At 39.0% G+C, this 24,154-nt stretch overlaps 1 protein-coding gene and 1 long non-coding RNA gene across 3 annotated transcripts; both read left to right on the forward strand.

Annotated features, from left to right (window-relative positions):
* Positions 1–3,605: 3,605 nt before the first annotated feature.
* On the forward strand, positions 3,606–9,648 carry LOC141623508 (uncharacterized). 2 transcript variants are annotated; one of them, XM_074439612.1, is made up of 6 exons: positions 3,606–3,741; positions 5,994–6,161; positions 6,889–7,108; positions 7,211–7,377; positions 7,688–7,828; positions 8,992–9,648. In XM_074439612.1, the coding sequence occupies exons 1-6, from the start codon at positions 3,700–3,702 to the stop codon at positions 9,334–9,336; spliced, it is 1,083 nt and encodes a 360-aa protein (XP_074295713.1). In that variant the 5' UTR covers positions 3,606–3,699; the 3' UTR covers positions 9,337–9,648. The 2 variants fall into 2 exon arrangements, with proteins under 2 accessions (XP_074295713.1, XP_074295712.1); XM_074439611.1 differs by having other exon boundaries at positions 3,607–3,741; positions 6,850–7,108.
* A 2,141-nt stretch (positions 9,649–11,789) lies between these two features.
* LOC141621525 (uncharacterized) lies at positions 11,790–13,794 on the forward strand. Its single transcript, XR_012532414.1, has 3 exons — positions 11,790–11,921; positions 12,020–12,129; positions 13,649–13,794. It is a non-coding gene; the product is annotated as an uncharacterized LOC141621525 (long non-coding RNA).
* The last annotated feature ends 10,360 nt before the right edge of the window (positions 13,795–24,154 follow it).

Genomic DNA, 24,154 nt, shown 5'->3' on the forward strand with positions numbered 1-24,154 from the left:
AAAATGGTTGGTTTAAAAGAAGTATTTTTTGGGAGCTTCCTTACTGGAAAACAATGTTGATCAGACACAATTTGGATGTGATACACATAGAGAAGAACTTCTTTGAGTTACTTATTCATACGATTATGGATATAAAAGGAAAGACACGTGATGATATTAATTCAAGAATAGAATTGAAGAAATTTTGTGATCGTCCTAAACTTCATATTCGTAAGGATGAGGCTAAACCAAAAGCCATATTTACTCTTGACAAAGCTCAAAGAAAGGTATTGTGCGATTGGATAGGAAACTTGAAGTTTCCCGATGGATATGCATCCGATTTGAGCCGTTGTGTTGATTTGAAGGAACTGAAGTTGAAAGGGTTGAAAAGTCATGATTGTCATGTTTTCATGGAGCGCTTATTACCCGTGGCTTTTAAAAATTTACTCCGACTACGTTTGGAATGCGATTCTGAGAAATAAGTCAATTTTTTAGAGATTTATGTTCCTCCACGATATCAGTTGAGGACATGAGTCGTTTAGAAGACCAAATACCAGAAATTTTGTATAAACTTGAGATGATATTTCCGCCTTCTTTTTTCAATTCGATGGAGCATCTACCTATCCATTTGCCATATGAAGCTAAAGTTGGTGGACCCGTCCAATATAGGTGGATGTATCCTTTCGAAAGGTTTCTTAATCATGTGAAGAAAAAAATTGGTAATAAAGCTCGTGTGGAAGGTTCTATATGCAATGCCTACCTAACGGAAGAGATTGCCAATTTTTGCTCTCTTTATTTTGAAAAACATATTGAGACCAAAGCAAAATACTTGAATATTGATGAAGCGGATGAACTAGACACAAGTATACCCAAGTGTTTCCAAATGCAGGATGAAATAGGGTGTTCATCAGTTGGGGGAACAAGATTTCTGGATGACAAGGAGTATAACCGTGCCCACCAATATGTACTATCTAATTGTGAGGTTTTGGAGCCATATGAAGCTCAATTTGTGATGATTTCATTACAGATCACCCTAATGTGAACAGAGAGGATGTTTGGCATAAGCATGAGGATCAATTTCCAGCCTGGTTTCGGAAGCATGTATGTAAGCTAAATATTCAAGATGATGTGATAAGAAGCTTGGCTTTGGGTCCTTCTCGAAAGGTTGTGACGTGGAATCGATATTCAATTAATGGGTTTAAGTTTCAAACATTTGACTATGGCAAAAGTAAGGCTAAATGCAACTACGGCGTTACTATTTCTTCTCTTGATGGCAATGATTATTATGGCATATTAGAGGATATCTTTGAGTTGTGCTACAATGGCCGGGATAGGAGTTATAAAACCGTCTTATTCAAGATTCAATGGAGGGATAATTCCGTAGCTGGAACGAGAGTCCATGATCGTTACAAACTCGTGGAAGTGAATCATACTCGAACCTACTCTCAATATGACCCATTTATACTTGCACAACAAGCTCATCAAGTTTATTTTGCATCTCTTCCGAGCACAAGTAATGATAGACAACAAAAGCAATGGTGGCTTCCCATGTGTTCTCTGCTGGAAGTGTTGGTTTATTTGCAGGTTTTACGTATGTGGCTAGGTCAAAAACGATTTTTAGGCAAAAAAACATGTAATTTTGGCGACGGACACTGGGCATTTGGCGCCCGCTTTAAAAAAATTCAGTCGCCAAAATTGGCGACGAACGCCTGTCGCCAAAAGCGACCAAACCTTGCTACGAAGTGCGGGCGACGGGCCTTAGTCGCTTTATTATAAATGGCGACTGTTCTCAGTCGCCTTATATGGTCGCCAATTACCTTATTTGTTGTAGTGATCCCTGGGCAAGATAATAAGTTATAATTTGCTGAAATCATTATCTTTGCAATCAAATAATATAATATATGATCTACATTTTCTGGCAATCAAATAATATATGTAGCAATTAAATTTTACGTTATTTTTTGGTAAGATCATTGATATGATCTACATTTAGCACATAGTAGAATAGAACGTTATACATAATATTTTTTGGGAATCATTTTTTACATTAGACTTAGCCCATAGTAGAATGCAAAATTAAAAGCCCAATTAGAAGATAATATTTTAGGCGGAAAAACGTAGATTGGCCCATTCATTTAGTAAATAGGGGATTGAGATGATGTATTTCAATAGAGATACCTATGTACTCGTATGTAATATGTTAGGCGGTATGAAACAGTAAATAGAGGAGGAATGATTTTATTTGGAGTAATGGTTGTGGCATGACGTGAGGTCATATACTAAGCTGAGAGTAACTGTTATTCCAACTGGTAGTATAGTCCACGAAGTGAAATTATTAGAGTATCTTCAATGGTTGGCAAAAAGGACTTGCTTGAAATTTTAAGAAATTACAAGCTAGTAGCTCAACCATTGGAGTTATCCATGTAGACTAGCTTTGCTCAACAATTTTAAGCTAGTAGCTCCATGGATCTACTTGCTCAAATGGACCCACAAAAAAAATATGACCAATAGGAAAATAGTGATCCAATTAAAAAAAAATTAATTTTAATTGAAAATTGAATAAATAAATAGATAAATGTCTTAAGTGGGTCCAATTAAGCTACTTGTAAATTGGCTAAACCATTGGAGTATATGGTAGCTTAAAATTGTTGTAGCTTACAAAAACGAGGTGACAAAGGTAAGCTAGTAGCAACTAACTTACCATTGGATTTGCTCTAAGAGTATCTCCAATTTAAGAAATTGCAAGCTAGTTGCTAAATCATTGAACAAGTCCATGTAGGATAGCTTAAACCAAGCAACTAACTTTATTAAGCTAGTAGCTTGCTTAAATGACCCTATGACTAAAATATAACCAATAAAATTAGTTTGATTTATTAAAATTCAGTCCGTCTCATTGAAGACGGTCACTATCTGTCACAAGCTGAAGACGGATAGTGGCCCTCTCACAAAATGCAAGTGGGAGGGCAAGTGGGGTCTGAGGATATCCATTTCCCCCCACTTGCACTATCCATTTGCATTTTGTGAGAGGGACACTATCCATCTTTAGCTTGTGACGGATAGTGTCCGTCTTTAATGAGAATTTGTGATTAAAATTTGGGTCAAACTAGTTAAAATTTAAGTTAAACCATTGAAATGAATTGGTAGTCTAAAATTAAACTAGTTTAAAATGTGATATGACAATGATCACAAATTCTCATTTGTGACGGTCATATCCGTCGCAAGTTTGCGACGGGTCAAGTATTACCCATGCGGGGTAGATGAGACGAAAGCAAAAAACCTAGAGAGTAGCAATCTATTTTGTCTTATCTACCCACATGACTATTACTTGACCCGTCACAAGCTTGTGACGGATATGCCCGTCATAAGAGAGACTTGCTGGACAATGATAAGCTAGTAAATCTTTACATTTTTTTTTTCTTATGAACTTTTTATTTAGGTACTATTTTTTTAATCTATCAAATTTAGGTTTTATTTCCTAGATTTTTGTTTCCGTTTCGGTCAATTGTTTTCCTTTGGTTTTGGCACAAAGACCAATAAAAGAGAAAAACGCCAATTACTAAATGACAAGTGGATCAAATGGTGGATGAATCCGAGTGGAGTCCAATTTCCTGAATTCTATTCTTAAAACATAGTACAGTATAGACTCACTCTTCCGTATATGTGAAATACCTCCTGGGTCTTTGTCTTTGTGGTGAGACTTGGCAATCTTGCAACACAAAGATGTTCCTTCATTATGGTTTTGCAGGGCTTAAGACCAAAAGGGTACTTTTCTTGATTTTAATCCACTTTCTACTTCATTTCTCACAATTTTCTCTCTTAGTCTGTTTCATTTTCTGTTGGGTTTTTATTTAACTGCGTCATCCTTTATTTTTTTATTTTTTTTGTTGAATATCGTCTTTTGCCGATTGCAAATTGATTTTGTGGCTTTTTGGTTGCTGGGAAAAATATATCATGTTTATTGTTTAGCAGTCATATAAGAGTTTAGATTGAGTTAGGTCTGTAGGGGTTAGGGTTGAGAATATGAGAGAATTGTGAAGATATACAGCTGGTGAGTGAGTTTTCGACTCCTGGTAGTAACAGACTCATACTCCATTCTGACGAGTCGGCCTGTTAGCACCGATATATCTGAAATGGAAACTGTGTTTTGTAAATCGTTACTTCCTCCATCTTATTTATATTCTACATTTCTACCTCTGTGAACTTTTCATGAATTATTCTTACAATCTACTAGTACTAGTTACAACTTTTTTAAATTCACGATATGAAAATAGTTGCTTTCAAATATCTTGTGACTGATTTTACATTGTATCCCACATATAAAAAACATCACCATTTTCATTTTTTATGCTTTTGTCGTGGATTATATAAGTAAAATGGTTGATGATATAATGAAAATGGCTCACTAACTGTAGTGGTTGCATTTCATTTATTTTCAAGTAGCACTCATTCAATGTATTATGAGGACTCATTATTCATTGGTTTTGGTTTATAATGAAGTAAAGGAAGTCCTTAAGGCTCCATATCCTGCAACTAGAGGGAGTCCTTAAGGCACCGGGGTAAGGTTGCGTATATACGACCCCCATTATCCCGCAATTTACTAGAGTCCTTAAGACATTGGGTAATGTTGTTATTGTATTCTTGATGAAATTTTCAATATGTGTTATCCCTAGTTAATCAGGGCGTAAGATTGCATACGTCCGACCTCCCAACCATGCCTTTTGTGAGAGCCTTTGATCTGTCTGGGGCATCATCCTTATTTGATGTCCATAAACTTAGTCCTGCTGGCTTTACTGGTCAGAAATGACTTAGAATCAAGCAATTGATGATTACTTGAACCTTATGTAAGGGTGATTCAGTACTTGCCACTTATGAAATTTGTCCTAGATGAAGCTATGTCATACAGTTCTGGGATTTTGAACAAAAATTAAGATGTAAATTGGTAGTAATTGTGAGCGATTTTCAGGGGATGTCAGCGGGGCGGGTACAAGTGGGTACCACCCCACACCCGCCCCAGTTGGGGCGGGGATGGGTAGAGCTTTGGCGGGTTGTGGGGCGGGTCCGGGCATGAAAATTTTACCCGCCATGGGTAATGGGGTGGGGATGGATTTTGCATCTTACCCGCCTCAAACCCGCCTACCCGCCAATTGTTAAAAAAATTAGTGCGCTTATGACAATTTTTTAAATCTTATTTAGTTATAATTAAGATATAATGTAAATAAAAGCTATTTTATAAAGTTGTTTACTATCTTCTTTTGTGAAAAAACTAAACTTATAAAGAAAAATTCAAAAAAACGGAAATTAATAATGATTAAATCAACATTTGCGAAAAAATTTATGGAATAAAATCATGGTGGATCGGGTTAATGGATAAGCGGGGCAGGTATGGTTTTATATTTCCACCCGTTGGGACGGGGCTGGTTTTGGAAACTTGTACCCGCCACGGGTGGTGGGGCAGGGACGGGTACGAGTTTTTCTTGGTGGGTACGGGTACGGGGGAGCCTATATCCACCACCGCCCCGCCCCAATGACATCCCTAATTTTCACTCTTGGAATTGCTAAGGCTTTCATAGTATTTGATGTATTTCTCATGAATTTTTTACCTATGCTGGTTTTTATGTTGAAAACTATTCTGCATTTTCAAGTAGTTATTTGCTCTCTGAATTTACTTTTGTCAGCGAGTCTTGTATGAGGCGGTTTCAAATAATTATATGGAGATTGGGTTGGTCTCACATGTAAGACTATCTCATATAATTCTTTTTTTTTTTTTTTTTTTTTTTTTTTTTTTTTTTGTAAGTTGTAACCACTATATTCTAGCATGATTGTTTATTTGGCTAGGTTCAGAGTTGATTCTTAAGTATATAAAATAACATAATGGTTGCTCAGATGAAGCTCTGCCTACTTTCTATTTATGCTTTTCTATCCACCTCCTCAAGTAGACTTCACCTTTTGTTGTCTCAAGTGTAATACCTATTATTTTACTCCTGCTTTTGTAAAACGTGTTTTTGTTCTCGCAGATAGTGTTTGAAGACGTATTCACTGCCCTTGATTCTGCATGTCTTGCTCAATTAAAAGAACTTAGTGCAAAACGTAGGTTAATTGAAGAGTCTATTAATGACACCAGTCGCATCACTGAAGCTACAGCCAGGGAAATGGCTGGAGGGTTGACTTCCCGTAATCAACAGGTGGTCTTTATGGCTATTTCTAAATAGATCTTTCATTCTTGTCTATTTGTTGTCCATTGTTTGATACCTTTGTTGGTTGCTATTTCTTCCTAGACTTATGGACACTAAAGACTGATATTAATAAGACATGGCTTTAATCGACAATCAAAAAGGGGGAAGGGGAGGCTTGCATATTACTTGTGGTGCTTTTGTCTAATGGTCATCTATTCTAGATTCACTTATAAATAGCTGGTGTTTTACTAGTGTATGACCTACGTTACTTCCGCCTTCATTTCTCGGGTTGTACTTTTGCCTGACACGACAAACAATGATACTGTATGAAATCCTTACCCATGCATTACCAGTCCAGCTGTTCTGTTAGAAGAGCCAAAAAGGAAGGCTTGCATATTAATAGTAGACGAAGAGGCTATGCAGGAAGCATTTGATACAATACTTAATGATTTTTAGTCCCAAACATCAGGTTGCATCAGAGGATGATCTTGGCTCTCTTATATGTATTTGATTATACATATTCAACAAAACTTGTATTTGATAAATGACAATTTAGTGAGATCAAATTGGCTAAACTATTTTTTATTTATTTATTTATTTTCTATGCCACATGATTGTCTTTACTCTTTATTCTTTTTGTCACTGTTCTGATAAAACAATTATGCTTTAAATGGATGAATTTTTTCAAATATATCAGGAAATCCTGAGATTAGAGCAATATCTTCCTCTACTGCAGAACTTGATTATTCAAATTGATTCAGTTAGTGACAGTCGGTGTACAAACCGATGGATTTCAGAGCTGCGAGTTCGCTGGACCAGCATTCTAGGCTCTTCTTCCACATTCAAACTAAATGGTCCAAAGTATTTCCAAATCAATAGTTTGAAATATGAACTTGGAATGGTTCTTTTCCTATACGGTGTAACTCTACATGAGCTGGCTTTTGAAGTTCTAGAAGGTCAGTGTGTAGCTAGATGCACGCTCTATACCTCTTATCCCAAAGTATGCTTTAGTTTTGCTTGTTATCTGCAGTATATTGATTTTGTATGCATTCTCATAGATTTGCAGAAATCTGCCTCCCTTCTGAAAAAATCTGCTGGGGTCTTCAACTATTTGAATACCGACGTTCTCCCATCATTACAAGACATATTGCCTCCAGAAAAGCCACCTGAAGCAACCGCCAATGTGTCATCTGCAATGAGTCTTTTTTGCTTAGCGGAAGCTCAGGTAGAACTATGTCGTATTCAACTTACGTATTTTTATCATGCCATTGATTAAAGTTCATGTATCAGATACTCTTATCAGATGTGAATCGTGTATCTATAATCGGGGCATGGTATGAAATTATGAATCAGGCAACCTGCTTTTAAGCGTGTCGACGTGTATAAAATTTGATGATAAGTCCTCAATCTGACTAGGGTATAATAGTGATACACTGATACGTATATCCTTTCTCTCTTATATTGCCGTTTTTTTTCCTACATCGACATTTGTAAGGGGTTCAGGGAAAACATACTGATATAGTTATGTTTATTAGGCTGTAGCCATAAAGATGGCAGAGAAGAAGCAAATGTCTCCTGCTCTGTTAGCGAAACTGCACTATGGAGTCACACAATTCTTGGATGAAGCTTGTGGTTTTTTGCAATCAGGATCCAGAGATATTTCAGAAAAATTCATGGTGAGTTATCTTTGCAACTTCATTTGACGTTGATGCCTAAATCTCCTTGCTTAAATAGTATACTAAGATACATATACTGATATACACATGTATCTAAGACGAATGTATATGTCTAATCCTTTGATATTTAATTGTTATCTATTCTTAATAGATACATAAGATACACATATCTAACATTATACAAGTTCACATTAAATGTATTGTCTGCAAACCTCTTCGGGTCAGATGGGGAGAGGCATGGACGCAACGACTGGAGTGGAAGGCATAGAAGAGTTTTACTGTACCTTTGTTGAAAGTGTCAGCATAGTATTGATCAGACGGAATTTGAAGAATGTGTACATGTCCGAGAATGACTTTACGCATAAAATAAATAATGATTGCAAAACGTTGATGTTGTACATTAGACATTTTCACGATAGAGTAGTGTGAATTTCTGAAGTGTTCGATGAAGCTAAAAAAGCAGCTCTAGTGATTATCAAAATAGGCAGTGAATGATAGAAGCGAGGATTGAGAATGTGGGCATCCGGCCCAGTGGGAGCCAGAATTAGTAGTGATTGGTGGTAGTAAGCTAGGAAACATGGCCTTTGTTGAGCTGTAGACCAGAAGAAATGGTACTTCTTAAGATACTGAATAATGCGCTTGAAAACATGAACATGAGGTCCAAGGGATCATGCATAAAGAGACAAATTTGTTGAACCATATGATCTAGAGGGCTTACCCCGGTCGATGATTTGAGTAGCCTAGGTCAGAGGTATACCAAATAAATAATGAAGGGAGACTACATCGGTCATAAGTCTCTTAACAAATTCACCACAAACAGGAGGAGACAGGGGTCCCCACTTGGTTGAAGACCTGAAAGAGTATCCAGTTTGCCATGATGCGCTCAGGGAAAGGAGGAGGCTGATAGAGAAGAAATAGTGACGGCTAGAAAGAGAAAGTCCTAGGGGTCCTGACTTTATCAGCTAAAGCAAGCATCATCAACGTGTACAACTTTTGTTAAGACTATTTGGATCAATTGATTTGAGTTATGAGTATGCTGTGTGAAAGCGTTGAAGATGTTTCATGTTGTCGACTTTTTCAGCCGACTTTTTCTTCTAATTTCACTCTTACTGCTGGTTCACATTCCAATCAGTTATCAGTTACAATTTAGTTACTCTCTGCAGGATTTTATCATCTCTTGCAGAAATCTACATGAATTGAGAAGCCGCAGGCACCTAGCTGAAAGCTGCAAGGAGTTGAATCAGTTGGGGGTTGCGATTGGCCTTCTTAACTGCGCACTAAATAATAAGAACGACATGCCTGGTAACCAATCTTGGCGGGACGTCTTCAAAAGCGAAGTTACTGAAATCTCCGAGCTGCTTAAAAAGTACAATAAAGAAAATGAAATTGTATGGCATGAACAGATCCCTCTGGATTTTGAGTTGCCGCCCATGGAGGGTCGAAAGATTGTGACTACTACTCCATATGATCCTGAGCGATGGGAAAGACAGCTTGCTTTTAAAACATGAATCACATAGTCACAGGCCCCAAGTCTTGTGTAGTATATCAACATTCATTATGTAAACAATATTCTTTTGTAATTCTTTGGCATCTTGTGCATAGAAAGAAAACAAATACAGAGTACTATAGCAACGGAAATAGAGTTATAAAATACATAAATGAAGGGGAATTCGCCCGCAGATTTCAATTGAACTCAGCTGGAGCTGAGCTTGTAAAGTAAATTTGTGGAAATGTTTCAACCTAGAAATGTGTCTGTTGCTGTATTGTGAATTGTGATACGGGCTCGAGGAAGAAAAGGGTTTTGCTTTGTTTTTGTCGGATGTGATTCATAGCTGGAATTTCATTCATACATATTCTGTTTTTCCATTTTTGTACCGGGCTATGCCAGATATAGTTTGGGTAAAATGATTGGCTTACCGGAAGGGATTTGGATCCTCTCAATTTATTTTCGGACCATTTGGCTTTACTAGAATAAAATGTTTGGGCAAAACGATTAGCCTAATCCACTATAAAGATAGCGAAAATACAACAAAATTAACAAATTATAATTCTGATCATACAATAATTTAAGAAAATGCCTTTTTGTATTGTGTTTGGGATTAAATCAATAAATTTATCATTTTGATTATGATATGAGATATAGATACATAATATATCTTGGAGCAAATTTGGTCCTTCATAGTGTAGAAATCCATGAAACAAGATAATGAATAATATGCCAATAAATTTATCATTTGAGTTGGGGTTAAATTCAAGTGTCGGGTTTCGGGTCATCAATTTTACGAGGTCTAGTACTTTGGATACATTGACGTACTACCCAAGAAGTGTAGGGGGTAACCTAGAGAGTTGCTATGTACCTTCGCTCTTGCAACTTCTCTTTTACCTTCGCTCCATATTTTTGACACTTGTTCAAACTGAATATTATACTCCCTCCAATCCAATCCAAACTACCTACTTGCTTTTGGGGGTCTTCGATTTTTCTTCCTTTGTATATAATTTTTTTTATGCAAAAAATATAATTTATGAAGATATTTTCATAATATAACTAAATATGTAAATTTTATCGTTCAAAGTTTTATATTTTTCTGTGGATTAACGGTCAAACTTTTTAAAGTTTGACCTCCAAAAAGCAAGTGGGTAGTTTGGATTGGATTGGAGGAAGTATATCTCTATCCTATATATTTAGGGGCCTATTTGTAGTTATCAACACAACTACTAACCCCACATGAGAATTGAGCGCCATTTTACTCTGGATAAGTAACCAAATTTGGCGCCAAACATGATCATTTCATGGCGGCTTTTAATTGGTGCATTTATAGAACATGGAAAGAGGAGGACTTTGAAAATTGTTAGGTGGAGCTGATTGCTAAATTTGAAGTACACAATGAAGAGTGGCTTCAATCACTATATAAAGATCGCAAGCAATGAGTTCCAACGTTTATGAGAGATGTGTTTTTTGCAGGTATGTCTACTCAACGTTCTGAGAGCCTGAATTCCTTTTTTGATAAGTACGTTAATCAGAAAACTTCACTAAGAGAGTTTGTTGAAAAATGTAAACAAGCGGTTGACGATAGATTGAACGATGAAAGAAAAGCTGATGCTAAGTGTTCACAATCGGATCCTGTTTTAAAGACAACACCACCCTTTGAAAGACAATTGTCCAAAATTTAAACTCACGAGATTTTTAAAAAGTTTAAGGGGAAATTCTGGGTTCCTTTTAATGTTATCCAACAAAAGAAAAAGAGGATGAGAATAATATATTGTACACGGTTTGGGATGTTCAATTGAAAGAAAATTTTTGGGTGACATGGGATCAAATGAATGAAAAGACAAATTGTTTATGCTACTGTTTTGAATACAAAGGATATATTTGTAGACATTGTTTAGTGGTACTTCATAATGTTGGTGTTTTAAGTATTCCATGTCACTATATATTAAAAAGATGGTCAAAAAATGAGAAAAATTCTTATAAAAAGTGTAACGCCCCGTAATTTTGGATCGTTATTATTTTGCGAAAGTAACTTATTAATCAGGTAAAATTTGATATTAATGTATTTGAAGTAATAATAATTCAAAGAAATATAATTTTATTATATTTTGAAGAAAAGTATTTATTTTGATAGTTTCGAAATGTTTAAAAATAGTTTTAAGTGTAAAAACTTTTTATTTGAAATAAGGGCATTTCGGGAAAAATGACAACTCTATTGAAAATTGGGCAAACGATTTTGGAAATGGGTCGTATGAGTATTCAATTTTCTTGTAATCTCGTGTTTAAGAACTTTGGTCTTGTCGGAATTTGCATTTGATGCGGTTTAATTATTATCGAAACGAGCCAAAACCGACTCGTAAAATCCCGACTTAAACCCGCTCCCTTCCTCCTTTCCTTCCCTTTCACGCGGCACACCCCCTTCCCCTTCCTTTTTTCTGATTTTTCTTACCAAACACACCTCCTTCTTCATTCTTCATTTTCCTAAACCTTTAAACACCATTTTTATACAAAATACAAGCTATTTTCGCCATAACTCACTCGTTTCTAGTCGGATTTTCGCATAATTTATATTTTCGGAATCCTCTCTTCAAGATCTACATCCTGGTATATTTTAATTTCAGTTTTCTTGATGTTGATTTAAGACGAATTTGGGCAAAATTTCGGTTTTTATGCTTATTTTTGTGTTTTTATTGTTTATTTAGGTGAAGATTTGGAAGACGAGTTTGGGGACTCGTATATAGTCGAAGATAGTGGTTAGTTGGCAGATTAGGGTTGGTATTCAAGGTGCTAATTGCTCATTTTCTAGCTTAAGGTAACATATTTCGAGTTACTCGACGAATAATCGTCACATTCTTTGGTTTTTGTATGTTTTTGTGATTTTTATTTGAGTGGTTAAATTCACATGATAATATGGTTGCATGCATGTTTAATTCATGTCTTTTGGTTAGTTTAAGTTAACATATTAGTATGGGAACGATTAGTTGATGCTTCAGACGGTGTTAAACTGAACAAAAATGGAGAAATGGGGGATAGGGGTGACGGCCAGCTGACCCGGCAGGCCCACGGCTGCCTTGGGGTTGGCCCGGGTTGGTCCGTTGCTTGTTTCGCGGATTTTCATGCATTACTTGTAGTATCGGGTTTATTAATGATATGTTTAGTAAAAGTAACATGTGGGTAGTCTTAGGAAATGAATAAGGTTAGTAGTAAATAAAATTTTGATGATGAAGTATGCTTATTATGGTAGTTGACACATGTTAGGTTAGATTATAAAATGAAATTGTAATGAATAGGCTCAAAATGAATTTTATAGCAATAATTGCAATGTTTTGATGATTGTGCCGAAAACTGAGCCTTAGTCCCTTTGATCGATTTGATGTCATCAATTGAGTGATTTGGTCACCGCAATTTAACCCGCACTGTCGCAGATCGGGGTTGCGGGTAAAAATTCGGTTGGATGAAATTTTATATGAATTGGATAATCGGCCTTTTTCTTGTTTTAGGCCATTTATCAAGTTTTTAGTTCACATGTATAGTTGGTTGAATTTAATAGTTTCTTATATTGTAGAAACGGCCCTAGATTCCCTAAAGCCTTTAATATTGTTAATATTGCTAGAATTGGTATTGAATACTTCTTGCAGGTTGTTGTGTTTGTCATAGATAGGTCTTTATAGTCTTTGACGAGTATATGTTCACTGCTTAATAGCCTTTGTGTTCCTGACTTGGTGGGATTATATCCAAGTTGGGGCATGACCTCGTTACTTATTTTGATAGTAAGTGGTCAGCTTAAGTACTAGCCAACCCTTTGGTGGACTCCTTAGGGTACTCACTTTGTTTTAGAAAAATTGTGGGTCTTGGGTGCGGTGGTGTGTATCCGCATGTCTAGGTCTGCGCAGATTTTAGGCTAGGGTTGTGTTGTGTCTTGGACATGTTTTGATAGAACCTCTGAGCCAAGATACCGGTTCGATTACCTTCCCTACCTCGTGGTATAGACTCGAGTTACAGAGTGACTATTGACCGTACTAAGAACTTATGCCTGTCTTTGATATATTGCCCTTTCTTGTATGGTGATTTTATGAAATGTAATAGGTGAGATGTAAGCCGGTTACAATTGATAAAGTTTGGATTACTAATTGTTATATGTTTCACATGATAGTTTACTTTGGTTAGTTTAGGGGTCATAGGTTAGAATACATGATAATTAAATTGTTTATCATATTGTTTACATGTTACACTACATGTTACATTAAATATGACATTTCGTGGCTGGGAGGACTCGAAGTTACTCCCCACTGAATTGTGGCTTTCGTGTTTGTATAAAATGCGATTGACAGGTTGATGATGCTTAGTTGGGGTACACAGACGAGCTAGTGAGCAAAAGGACCTTGGACCTAGTTTGGCTATTTTTGTAGTAAACCTTTTATCTTTTGGTTTTGTATATATTTTGAAGGGACATATGTCTCCCTCTTTTTCTTTGGTTTGTATCACTATAATTCCTTGTTTTTAGCATAGTTATGTAAATTAGTTTATTAGCTTTTGCAGGTTTTGGGCACTCTTAAGTCGGAGATGTTTGTGAATGGTTTGGGAAAGTTTTAAAAATTACAGGTTTTGTCTAGTTGAACCATTTACAAACATATCCTGCCAATTTTTCTGTAGATTTTACGTGATTATTTAAGGCTTAATTTGAGGGTGTCACAAAAAGTTTTTTGGCTAAGTTGATGTTGGAGCTTGTATCCTCCAAAAATTAGTGTGATAACATTTGTAAATCTCTTACAGGTTCACAAGGGTATACTTCGTATATTTAATCAGTTGATTAACGTTTACCTAATAACGGTTGGCTTGCTAGAAAGTTTGACGTTATTATCATACATATGGCGGTGATCAACTGGTCCCTAAAGGTCGCACCTATAGGACGTGTTTGAGAAATGTGGTTATAGAAGTATAATTACATTGATGCCCAATATGACTAAACAGTTAGTCAATTTGAGGGTGTCACAGTTGGTATCAGAGCATATTTGCTCCCGACGCACGTTTGTGCACCCCACCTAAAATCACTTGACCTTTAAATAATAAACTGGAGAGATGGGTAGGATGGGTAGAGTTAGGATTTTATGTGGTAGTCTGTTTGTGATTGCTATTTGTTAGGTTCTAACCAATGTTCTCTTTTGCAAGATGGCTCTCCAAGAAACGTAGATAAGGCAATCCTACAAGCTAGGTTTGTTAATTGTTAGTTATTAATTTTCGTGCCGTTGCCGAATGTTGAAGATTGGTTATGCCAAATGAAGGATGCTTCCACTTTCTCGATATTTCTTTTCGTATTCAGTGTACCTTACCTTAATATTTCAATCTCGTTGTCTATTCGTCTTTCTAATTCCTCTTCTCTCGCCTAGGTAACTATTCTTCTATTCTTTCTCCTGATTCATCCTTGGTTCGTTTTCTTCTTATAATAAGAGTCCTTGAGGACACCTTCCTTTTATTCCGCTGGATAGTGCCCTTGTTCATGAGAACCCGGTTTTGAGAGAATGTTTTTAACTGAGCCTCGTACATTGGGGTGAGTGAATGTATCATTGGAGGGCGTGGATGAGTTGAGAAATTGATTATTTAAGGTTTGAGTTGTATATGAGAAGATAACTTGGGACCCTTTGGTTAGTATTGTTAGTTGTGCTTGATGTGAGAGTCTAGTGAGTTGAGAAACACCTTGGGGTTTATGTCTTTTGAGAGCTTGTTTGTTATAGGTGATTGAGCGTGGGTACTACCTTAGCACATAAGTTGAAATGAACCTAAGCTACTTCATTTGAGAGTCTCGATGTTTCTTGTGGAGAATGAAAGGAATGATAGTTAGCCCCAATCTTGGTAGGCCTTGAAAGGAATACAATAGGATATGGACGTTGCTTAATGGATTGGTATCGTACTTTGGAATTAGTTAGTTTGTTAAACCTTTTGAGTTGACCAAATCTAGTATAGAGTAGCCCTTGTTAACCTTATTGATCATATCTGAATTTGGGAATTTTGGTGGAATGTTGTTCGATGTAGTTCGTGAGTTCAAAGATATGATTATAATTTACGGTATCGGAGACTAGAAGTATTAAGTGGTGTGATGATGGAGTAAACAAGCCATGGTACTTGGGGATGACATAGTAAGTGAAGTTCAATGACGAGAATTGTAAAGGAGATACTTTGGGACTTGTATGGTAACAAATGAATTTGCGTGGTGAATTGATTTTGGCTTTTGGAACCAATTGAGTTGAGGAATACCTACCATTGTGGAGTCCTTGTTAGTCCTATAATTTGGTAGACTTTTGGGGCTTTGTTGAGCACCTTAGTGATGTAACCTTATCATATCGATCATAAGCTATGATGAGTGTTTGGTAAGCGGTAACCCTTTCATTGTGCCGCTTCTATTCTCCTTTCTTTCTCTTTAACGTTCGTTGAACCTTGTTTTTATGCCAAATTTTACGTATCTTCTTCTTGTCCGAGATATCTTCTTAACTCGAATACCTCTTATTTTTGTCAACCGTTATCTTTACGGACCGACTCCTTAGTTTCCTGACTTGTCAGATTCATGCACCCTTCGGAAATGTTTTACCGTTTCTCTATCCCGTTATAACTCCTTATCTACTTAGTGTAGTTGGTACATTGTTGACCATGTTTACAGAGTTAGTGGGATGTGATTTGAGGATTTTTGTATTTTGATTTTTTTTTTTGTCGGGAATTAGTGTAGGAGTTTGTGTCTGTATTTGACCATGTGATATGAGAGCAAGATTTTTGATGGAATTCTTATGATGGCAATGTTGTAGTCTCCTTGCGAGTTAAGGTTCGCGTGTTTTGGTGGTATAAGACTCACTTTGGTTTCGATTTGATGATGAGACTAATGGGATTAATTTACCTTGGTGGAGTATTTCTATGGTTATTTTGGGTTTGTTTTGGGCATTGTTCATTCGGGGATTGTTCGTTTGTCATTTGATCCTTACTTTACGGTATTGGGGATTGATAGCTAAGTCGGTGGAATGTTATTGTAAATTTGGACCTTATATTTAATCCTTTGAGGAATCTTTCTATTGGAATTGGAATATTGTTGGGAAGTAGGATAGTGAATCTTGAGTAAACCGATCAGATGATTTGTGTGATGAACCCATTTATCTTATAGTTAGTGCTAATTATGGATTGGATAGTGCAACTTGTTGCTTGTGGGTTGGTTTCAAGCATGAATGCGTTTGGGAATATTGAATCTTGGTAAGGGTATAATATTGTTACTAGTTTCGACTTTGGATTTTGATTTTGTTTGGTGGAGGATATTGGTGGAAACATTTTGATTGGGAAATGGTTAAGTTAATTGTAGAGGATAGGATTGTCTCAAGGATTAGCTTATGCGTAGACTTGTCGATGAGTGGTTCAGATGGCTCTTTGGATTAGTGTGGCCTCTGGTTGTTGCCCTGTTGATGTTCGGAGGACCTAGTAGGATGACTCTGTGGTTGGAAAATTGAGTGAACCTTTCTCGATGTACCGATCTTCCTAATTCCGATCTCCGACAATTGTCATTCTTGCTATTCTGGCTTGTTCCGTTGTGTTCGCCTTTATGGAACTCATTTGACCTCTTGAGTAAAGCGTCTTGTTCGTTGACATCTTTATTGACTTCATCCAAAAATTCCACCTTTAAGAGTTCAATTCCTTCTTGTCTGTTGGGTGTGAGTTCCCTATCGCGACTTGCACTTCTCGTTCCCGAGTTGTTTTCCATCTTGCATAGATTCTATATAGTTTGAGTAAACTTTTGGTTCATTTTTTTTTAATGTGGTTATAGAAATATAATTACATTGATGCCCAATATGACTAAATCGTCGGCTATATGCATGCAATGCAACATCCAAGTTTTAATCCTAGCATGTGAGAATTAATACTAAGTCGGTAAACACGTAATTAGCATACAATTGGGTCGAAGTAGGATTTAGTGCTCATTTACATGTGAAAACATAAAAGCAATAAAAGCAATACAATAATTAGAAATTACAATAATGAAAATTACATTAATTATATTGGATTAGGCGATTTATGTCGAAAATACCTTTAAAACGGATAATTTGAGAAAAAGAATAAAAGAAAGAAAGAAAGAATCAAATAAATTAACGAACAGGAATTAGCGTTATACTACGGTTAATAGTTAGTTAATATGTAAACTAATTACACTACGTCAAGGCAGAAACGGAGTTCAGGGACAGAACTCAGCCAGGAACAGGCGCAGCAGAGCTGCGTCCCTTGGAAGAGGCGCAGCAGTTGCTGCGTCTGTTCCTTGGCTCAGTTCTGGCTGTGAAGCCGTAATTGCAAGCCGTTAATGTTAATTGGTGAATTTAACGATCGATTGATGATATTTACTCGGATGAAAGTTATTAATAGGTTATTTAACATATGAATGGGTCATGAAAACAGTAAAACATGAATAAGACGGAATTAAACGAATTAACACAAGATGGAATAATGACAGAAGTGAAAAATATTAACGAGTCAACAAATTAATTCAATTGATTAAGTTAGATATGATGGATTAATGACGAATATGCGACGATCATGTGAATAAACAGATGAAAACTATATCAAAGACGAATTCCAGAAACTCAATATGAACAAATTGAATCTCTATAACCCGGAATTGAATTTAATGAAGAAAACCCGCAAATATCGGATTATAAGGGATTTAAGCCGGATTTGAATGATTTAAAACATGTTAATGATGATGATTAATATACATGTGAATTATATACTGTTATGACGAAGAAAACGAAACAAAACGAAACAATACAAAAGGAATTTGGGACGAATAACAGAGGACGAACGAAGAAGAAAGGAAGCAGGAACTGCGGCAGCCTCGCGAAGAGGCGCAGCAGGAACTGCGCTCCTTCGAAGAGGCGCAGCAATTGTTGCGTCTCTCTCTCGGTTATCTACCGGAAATCCGTAAAAAGAGTTTTAAAGCATGGTTTTAGAAATCGGTTTTAATGGTATTTTCGACGTAAACCTTACAATGATGATACAATAATTAAAATACAATAAATAAAAGAAGGATTATACACCCTCAGACTTACATGTTGACGAAACGAGAAGGACTAAGATATCGATTAGTGATGCTCGACGCGAATGCAAAGAAAGTGCCCTCGTAAGAGGAAAACGATTAATTAATTAAGTTGATTGATGTGGAGTTGGTCAAATTGGTCGGTCATGCAAACGGGGAGGCTGGTACTCAGAAAGATCCGAGCTTACGTGGTCGAAAGTTCAAGCACGTAGATGCCAAAAAGTAAGAACAAAGTCTAGAATGCAAAGGGAGAAGAGAAGGGCGGGTACTCGCGTGAGAAATATGAGGAGCGAAAGCTCCTATTTATACTAATCACGTGAAGGAATTAGGGTTTCGGAGACTCTTTGGAAGTGAATCTCGGAAAGATATGAAAAAGATACGAGAAACATGCGAGAAAGGGCACTGGGAAGAGGCGCAGCAGACCATGCGTCTCTTGGAAGAGGCGCAAAGACTGCTTGCGTCTATTCCCAAGTGGTTTCCTCCTGCGGAAGAAAGATTTCCGTGTTTGAGTTATGGTAGGACGGAAATAATTCGGTTTTCCTTAATATCTTATGTGAATATTACGGGAAATTGCTTACTAAAAGATAAAATTTATGAAATATGGAATAGAAATATCCGGAATATTCCAGAACATTCTGACTCGGGATTTAACGGTTATCAGAAAATGGAGACGGTTTTAGGCCGGACTCGAATGTACTCTAATTATTGTCAAAACGACCGTATCGGGACGTAGATGACAACTAAGAGGTAGACATTAATATTTGAGCAATCACTTGACGATAATCTTACGAATTGTCACAAATCGTTCCGCGTATCAAACATGCGGCCCAATCATCACCGGGTGGTTTGCGGGAGGTGCAGAAATGAGGTATCTACAGAGCCCCCACTTTGACTGAGGCTTGGACAAGGCGAAAGTCAAAGTATAGCCATCAGGTCAATCGAAGATTACAACCTGACGACTATGGCGACGCGAGGCGGCTCAAGGGGTCTGAACCAAGGACCTGTCGTCGGGAACATTTTAGAGTCTGTCGACTATCGGGGAGGGCCGTTTAAAGTCCATTAGACTACGTAAGAAGGCTCGCCAGCCATAAGAAGAGACCATGCCTGAGACTTCTTCTCGAGATGCTTCCGGAGGTGCGTAGGAGCTAAGGTTAAGCATAAGAGCTAAGGGTGAGACCTAAAAGATAAGTAAGGATTGGTACTAGGGTGTGGGACCCTAAAGGAAAGCATTGGCGGGAAGGAGGCCTAAAGTAAGTTCAACTTAAGGGTAGCTAAAGCTTGGGTATAGGAACTCTATTGGTTTAGGAACTTCTGGAGAACGACACCTTTGTCGCACTCCGCGGGGAAACAAGAAATATTGAGTAGCAGGACACAGGCGGGAACTGCTGAGGAGAAAACTGTTTGGGTAGTCTTCGGGAAATAATTGCGAATAGCAGGACACAGGCGGGAACTGCTGAGGGGAAATCTGCTTAGGTAGATGTCAATCCTTGTGTCTTGAGAGAGACAGTACGTCCGCTTACTCTCGCTAGAGACACGATTGGGAATTTTTTTCCTGTCGTGAGAGGGAAAGTATATCCGCTTACTCTCACTGGAGACATAATGAAGGTGTGTCGAATTCTGTGAAGGAATGAAAAAGGTCTTGGACGGGATAAATAATACGCAACAGCCTGCTGCGGGCTTGGAAATGCGGGCCGGAACGAAAGAAAATCGCCAAACGGACCAAAAGAATGAAATAGCATCGGGGAAGAGGCGCACCAAAGATGGGCCCACAAATAACGAATTCCTAACGAATTTTTGAAAATCCGTATGGAGGGAACAAAAGGAAGAGGCGCAGAAGAGTCGCATCTCTTGGAAGAGGCGCGGCCCTTTCTTTGCGTCTATTCCCCAAATTGATTTTCCTGTGTAAAAACGCGAAAATCAGGAGGCTTTGTATTCATTTGCTCGAAACATAAATCACTCATTTCTCTCTCAAATGTTCACCATTTCCGCCAAGGTTCGATCCAAAAGCTTGCATTAATCATGACTAATCGAGGTATGTGTCTCAATCTTGCATTAATCGTCTACATTTGTCCAATTTTGAGCCGAAAAATCTAGGGTTTATGACCCATTTGATCGAAAATTTGGGGCTTTTCCCCCAAACGCATTTGCCTTGTCAAATTGACATTAGAAATGGATATTAGGTAATATTAGGAACATAACCATGTATTTGTCTCGAATTTTCATCAAGTTTTGAGCCTTTGAGTGAATTTTGAGACGGTTTTACAGCTAAACCGTAAATTGCTTCAAAAATAGCCTTAGGATTGCCCATTTGCGATGAAACTTGATATTTGGGATCCTTGAATGATGGGTAAACTTTCTACCATTTCGGAATTTTGGTTTTTGACAGCTTTTTCAGGGCACTTTTCTAGGGCATAATCGCCATTATAGCGAAATGCTGCTGAAATTTCGACTCGAACCCGGAACTAGGCTTCGAGTTAGACTTGACTTGACCCTAATTACCACATGAGTGATCGGGTAGGTGGGAATATGGCCAAGGATGGCGAAAAAGGAGCGGTTTCAGGGCTTCCGAAGGCTCGAAAATCCCTTAACCAAGGCTTGTCGTCATGTGACGCGGCCTAAATTTGCTTTAATATTACAGGTGATGAGGCTTCTACTTCTGGGAGAGCTCCCATGGAGATCAACGCTGCTACTGTCGAGGAGGCTTTAGAGCAGGCCTTCACCGCTGCGGTGATGGCTGCTGGAGACGAGTTTCACGAGGAGGAGGCCGTTGAGGAGGAGGAGGCCCCGAGACGGGCCAACGTCGGACGAGGAGGTCGTTAGCTGAGAGGGGGCTCCCGCGTGGGCTGAGACTTGGGAGAGCAGGCACCTGGTGTGGGCTGCAGAGGGTCACCTGTCCTACAGGACGGTGAAGAGCTTGGTAAATAGGAATTCACTACTTATTACTCATCCTCTTTCATTCTTTTATTCAAATTTCATTCAAACTTCATTCAAAACTAAAGATAGCTTTGTTTCAAATCATAATAGGAGGCCGGGAACATCAGGTCGTTCTCGGGTTACACGACGGCGATGGAGCACTACGAGCGGCTGTCGGTGGAGGAGAGGGCCATGATCGAGCGCGGAGCGTTCTGTCCTTTGGTTCAGGTTTGGAGGGATATCGCGAAGAGGAAGTTGCGGGCTAACCTTAGCCTGGTCCGCGCATTCTTGGACCGATTCTGGGATACGACTTCCACGTTTCACATGCCTTTTGGTGAGGTGGGAGTCACTTTGGAGGACTACGGCATGATTTCTGGTCTGCCGTGTGGGGCCGAGGAGGTGGTGTGGCCGGAGACTGCCATGAGGGCGGATTCGGCCGAGGCGAGGAGATTGATCGGTTGGAACTTGTCGCCGAAGGCTGTTACAGTGCCGGGTTTGATACCCAGTTCTTACGTTCGAGACTACTTTGCGGGGAAGACCCCGGCGCTGGTGACGATTGACGGGAGGGAGACGGCTCCTCCTCCCGTCTACCGAGCGAGGGCTCGTCCGTGGCTTTGGTGGTTTGTCTTCGATTTACCTCGGAGACAAGGGCGAGAGGTCTGTTGACGAAGCTTCTTCCCTTCCTTTCGACCCGAGTTCCCTAGGACGTTGGGAGTGGTCGTCTTGGTTTTGCGGTCCTCATCCGCTTCATGAGGGCCATGGTTCGTCCGGAGTTGATGGAGAAGGGGACTTCTCCTGGTGCTGTCGGACCTGGACTACTGCTGGAGGTATGAACCTTCCTTTAGACCAAAGTAAATTCCTTTCTTTATCAAATCACGAAAGATCGTCATTGATATTTTGTTTTACAGGCGTGGGTGTACTCCTACTTCCCGAGCCTCGTGCCCAAGAGGACGGAGCCGCTGGAGAGGGCTTATCCCGTGGTGAGGGATTGGGTGATGTGCCGAACGAAGAGCAAGCGCTCTTCTCACAACGTCTACCGGCGGGACGTGAACGCTCTTCAGCTGAGTAGCGTGAGTATCTCACTTATATTTGCTCGTGCTTCTTATATTCGGTTTTAGTTGATCATAGGAATGATCCTTGTTTTATCTTGTCACAGTGGGTGCCCGGACCTTGGGCGGAGTATCCGGAGCGCCTCCTTTCGTGGCGAGGTCCTTCGACCTAGGAGCTCGAGCCTAGCTGCGCGTTGAGGACGTCGATGGGTCTGTGTGGTACTTGGGCGAGCGTTTGGCTCGTCGGTGCTCACGGTACGTGTTGTCGGTTCCGTCGATCCTCCGGGACGATGTTTAGGAGCCTTTCGAGGCCGAGAGGGAGGCGGACTTGGCTGGTGCCAGTGGTGACGACCTTCTTCTCCTTGGCGAGGACTACTCGGCGTTCCTTTACGGGAAGTTGGCGTACTGGCCGGTAGTGGTGAGTATCTTTTATTTTTCCTTTTGATTTGATTTTTGAGAATCATGATGAAAGATCATTGATTTGATGGGAACCATTCGTCTTTGTAGGAGGTCGAGGCGGCGGGCATCGAGCCCCCAGAGTACCCCGAGACCCTTAAGTACACTGACGCGACCGGGAGGACGACGATCTCCGAGCTACGTGACTTTGACGTAGCTGTGACGGATGCTGGCCTGGACGACTGGCAGCATCTGATTCGGAGGGTGAGCCTCTAACTTGTATAACCTTTGTGTAAGAACACATTTGATTGAGTTTGTTCAATTGTTGAGAATTTCTTTTTGAAAATGCAGGTTGCGCCGTCTCGGTTCGTGGCGTTGTGGAGGGTAGCCAACCGGCTGCGAGCTACTGCCGTCGAGGCACTTGTCGGCGGTCGAGGTCGTCAGGAATGAACCTTACGCCTATTTCGTTTTTGATTTTTGACTTTTCTAATTTTGCTCGAATCGATTGACATGAGCCAATTTATTGTTTACAGGGTGACCGCGAGTCGGAGCGAGAGTTGGCCCAGTCCCGGGAGGAGACGGCTCGCTTGTTGAGGGAGCTCGAGGTTCGGGACGCCGAGATCGCCGTTCTTGTGGCGAGAGTTGCAGAGTTGGAGGGCGCCCAACAGTAGTTTTGTGTAGCTTTTGTCGTATTTTGCACATTTGTACATTGATTTTGAACATTTTTTTTTTTTGGACTTTGTTTGGGGCTCAAGCCCCTAGTTTGTTGTACATTTCCTTCATTTGGTATATATACGATGGCCTGAGCGCCTTTGCTGCTGGATCGTGTTGCTTGTACCTGCAGGTTAGTTTCGAACAGGTTTGGTAGATGACGGTTTATGCCGTCATGCTGCCGAAAATTACATAGAAAACATGCAAAACATACATTTGTATATACATATGGCCTTGATTAGCGCAAAATGAGAGACTCGAGAGACTGCAAAAAAATGCTAAAATTTTGCCGAAAATGACCGGACGGTAGGGAGGGTTACCCCCTAAAAAAAAAGAAAAAAGAAAATTTATAAGTTAAAAATGTAGAAATGAAATTAAGAAATTGAAACTAATATATACCTGTTTGAAATTTATGATGAAAGTTATTTCCTAAAAAATGAAAATGAAATTTATTTCCTAAAAATGAGAAACGAAATTTCCTAAAATGAAAACGTGCACATGTGGTAAAATGGCGAAATGTCGATGTCGTCTCGAAATGCGTGCCCGCGAAATTAGGAAACTTGAAACATGGTAATCTTCCCGTATTTACCAAAATAATAACCCGTAGGAATAGGAAATTATTCGTCATGGAATTAGGAAAGATCCAACGCGGAAAATCACGAAGTGGCGAGGAAGAGGCGCAGCATGAGTCCGTCCCTTTGAAGAGGCGCAGC

This window comes from Silene latifolia, chromosome X, assembly GCF_048544455.1.
Source record: "Silene latifolia isolate original U9 population chromosome X, ASM4854445v1, whole genome shotgun sequence".
NCBI lineage: Eukaryota > Viridiplantae > Streptophyta > Magnoliopsida > Caryophyllales > Caryophyllaceae > Silene > Silene latifolia.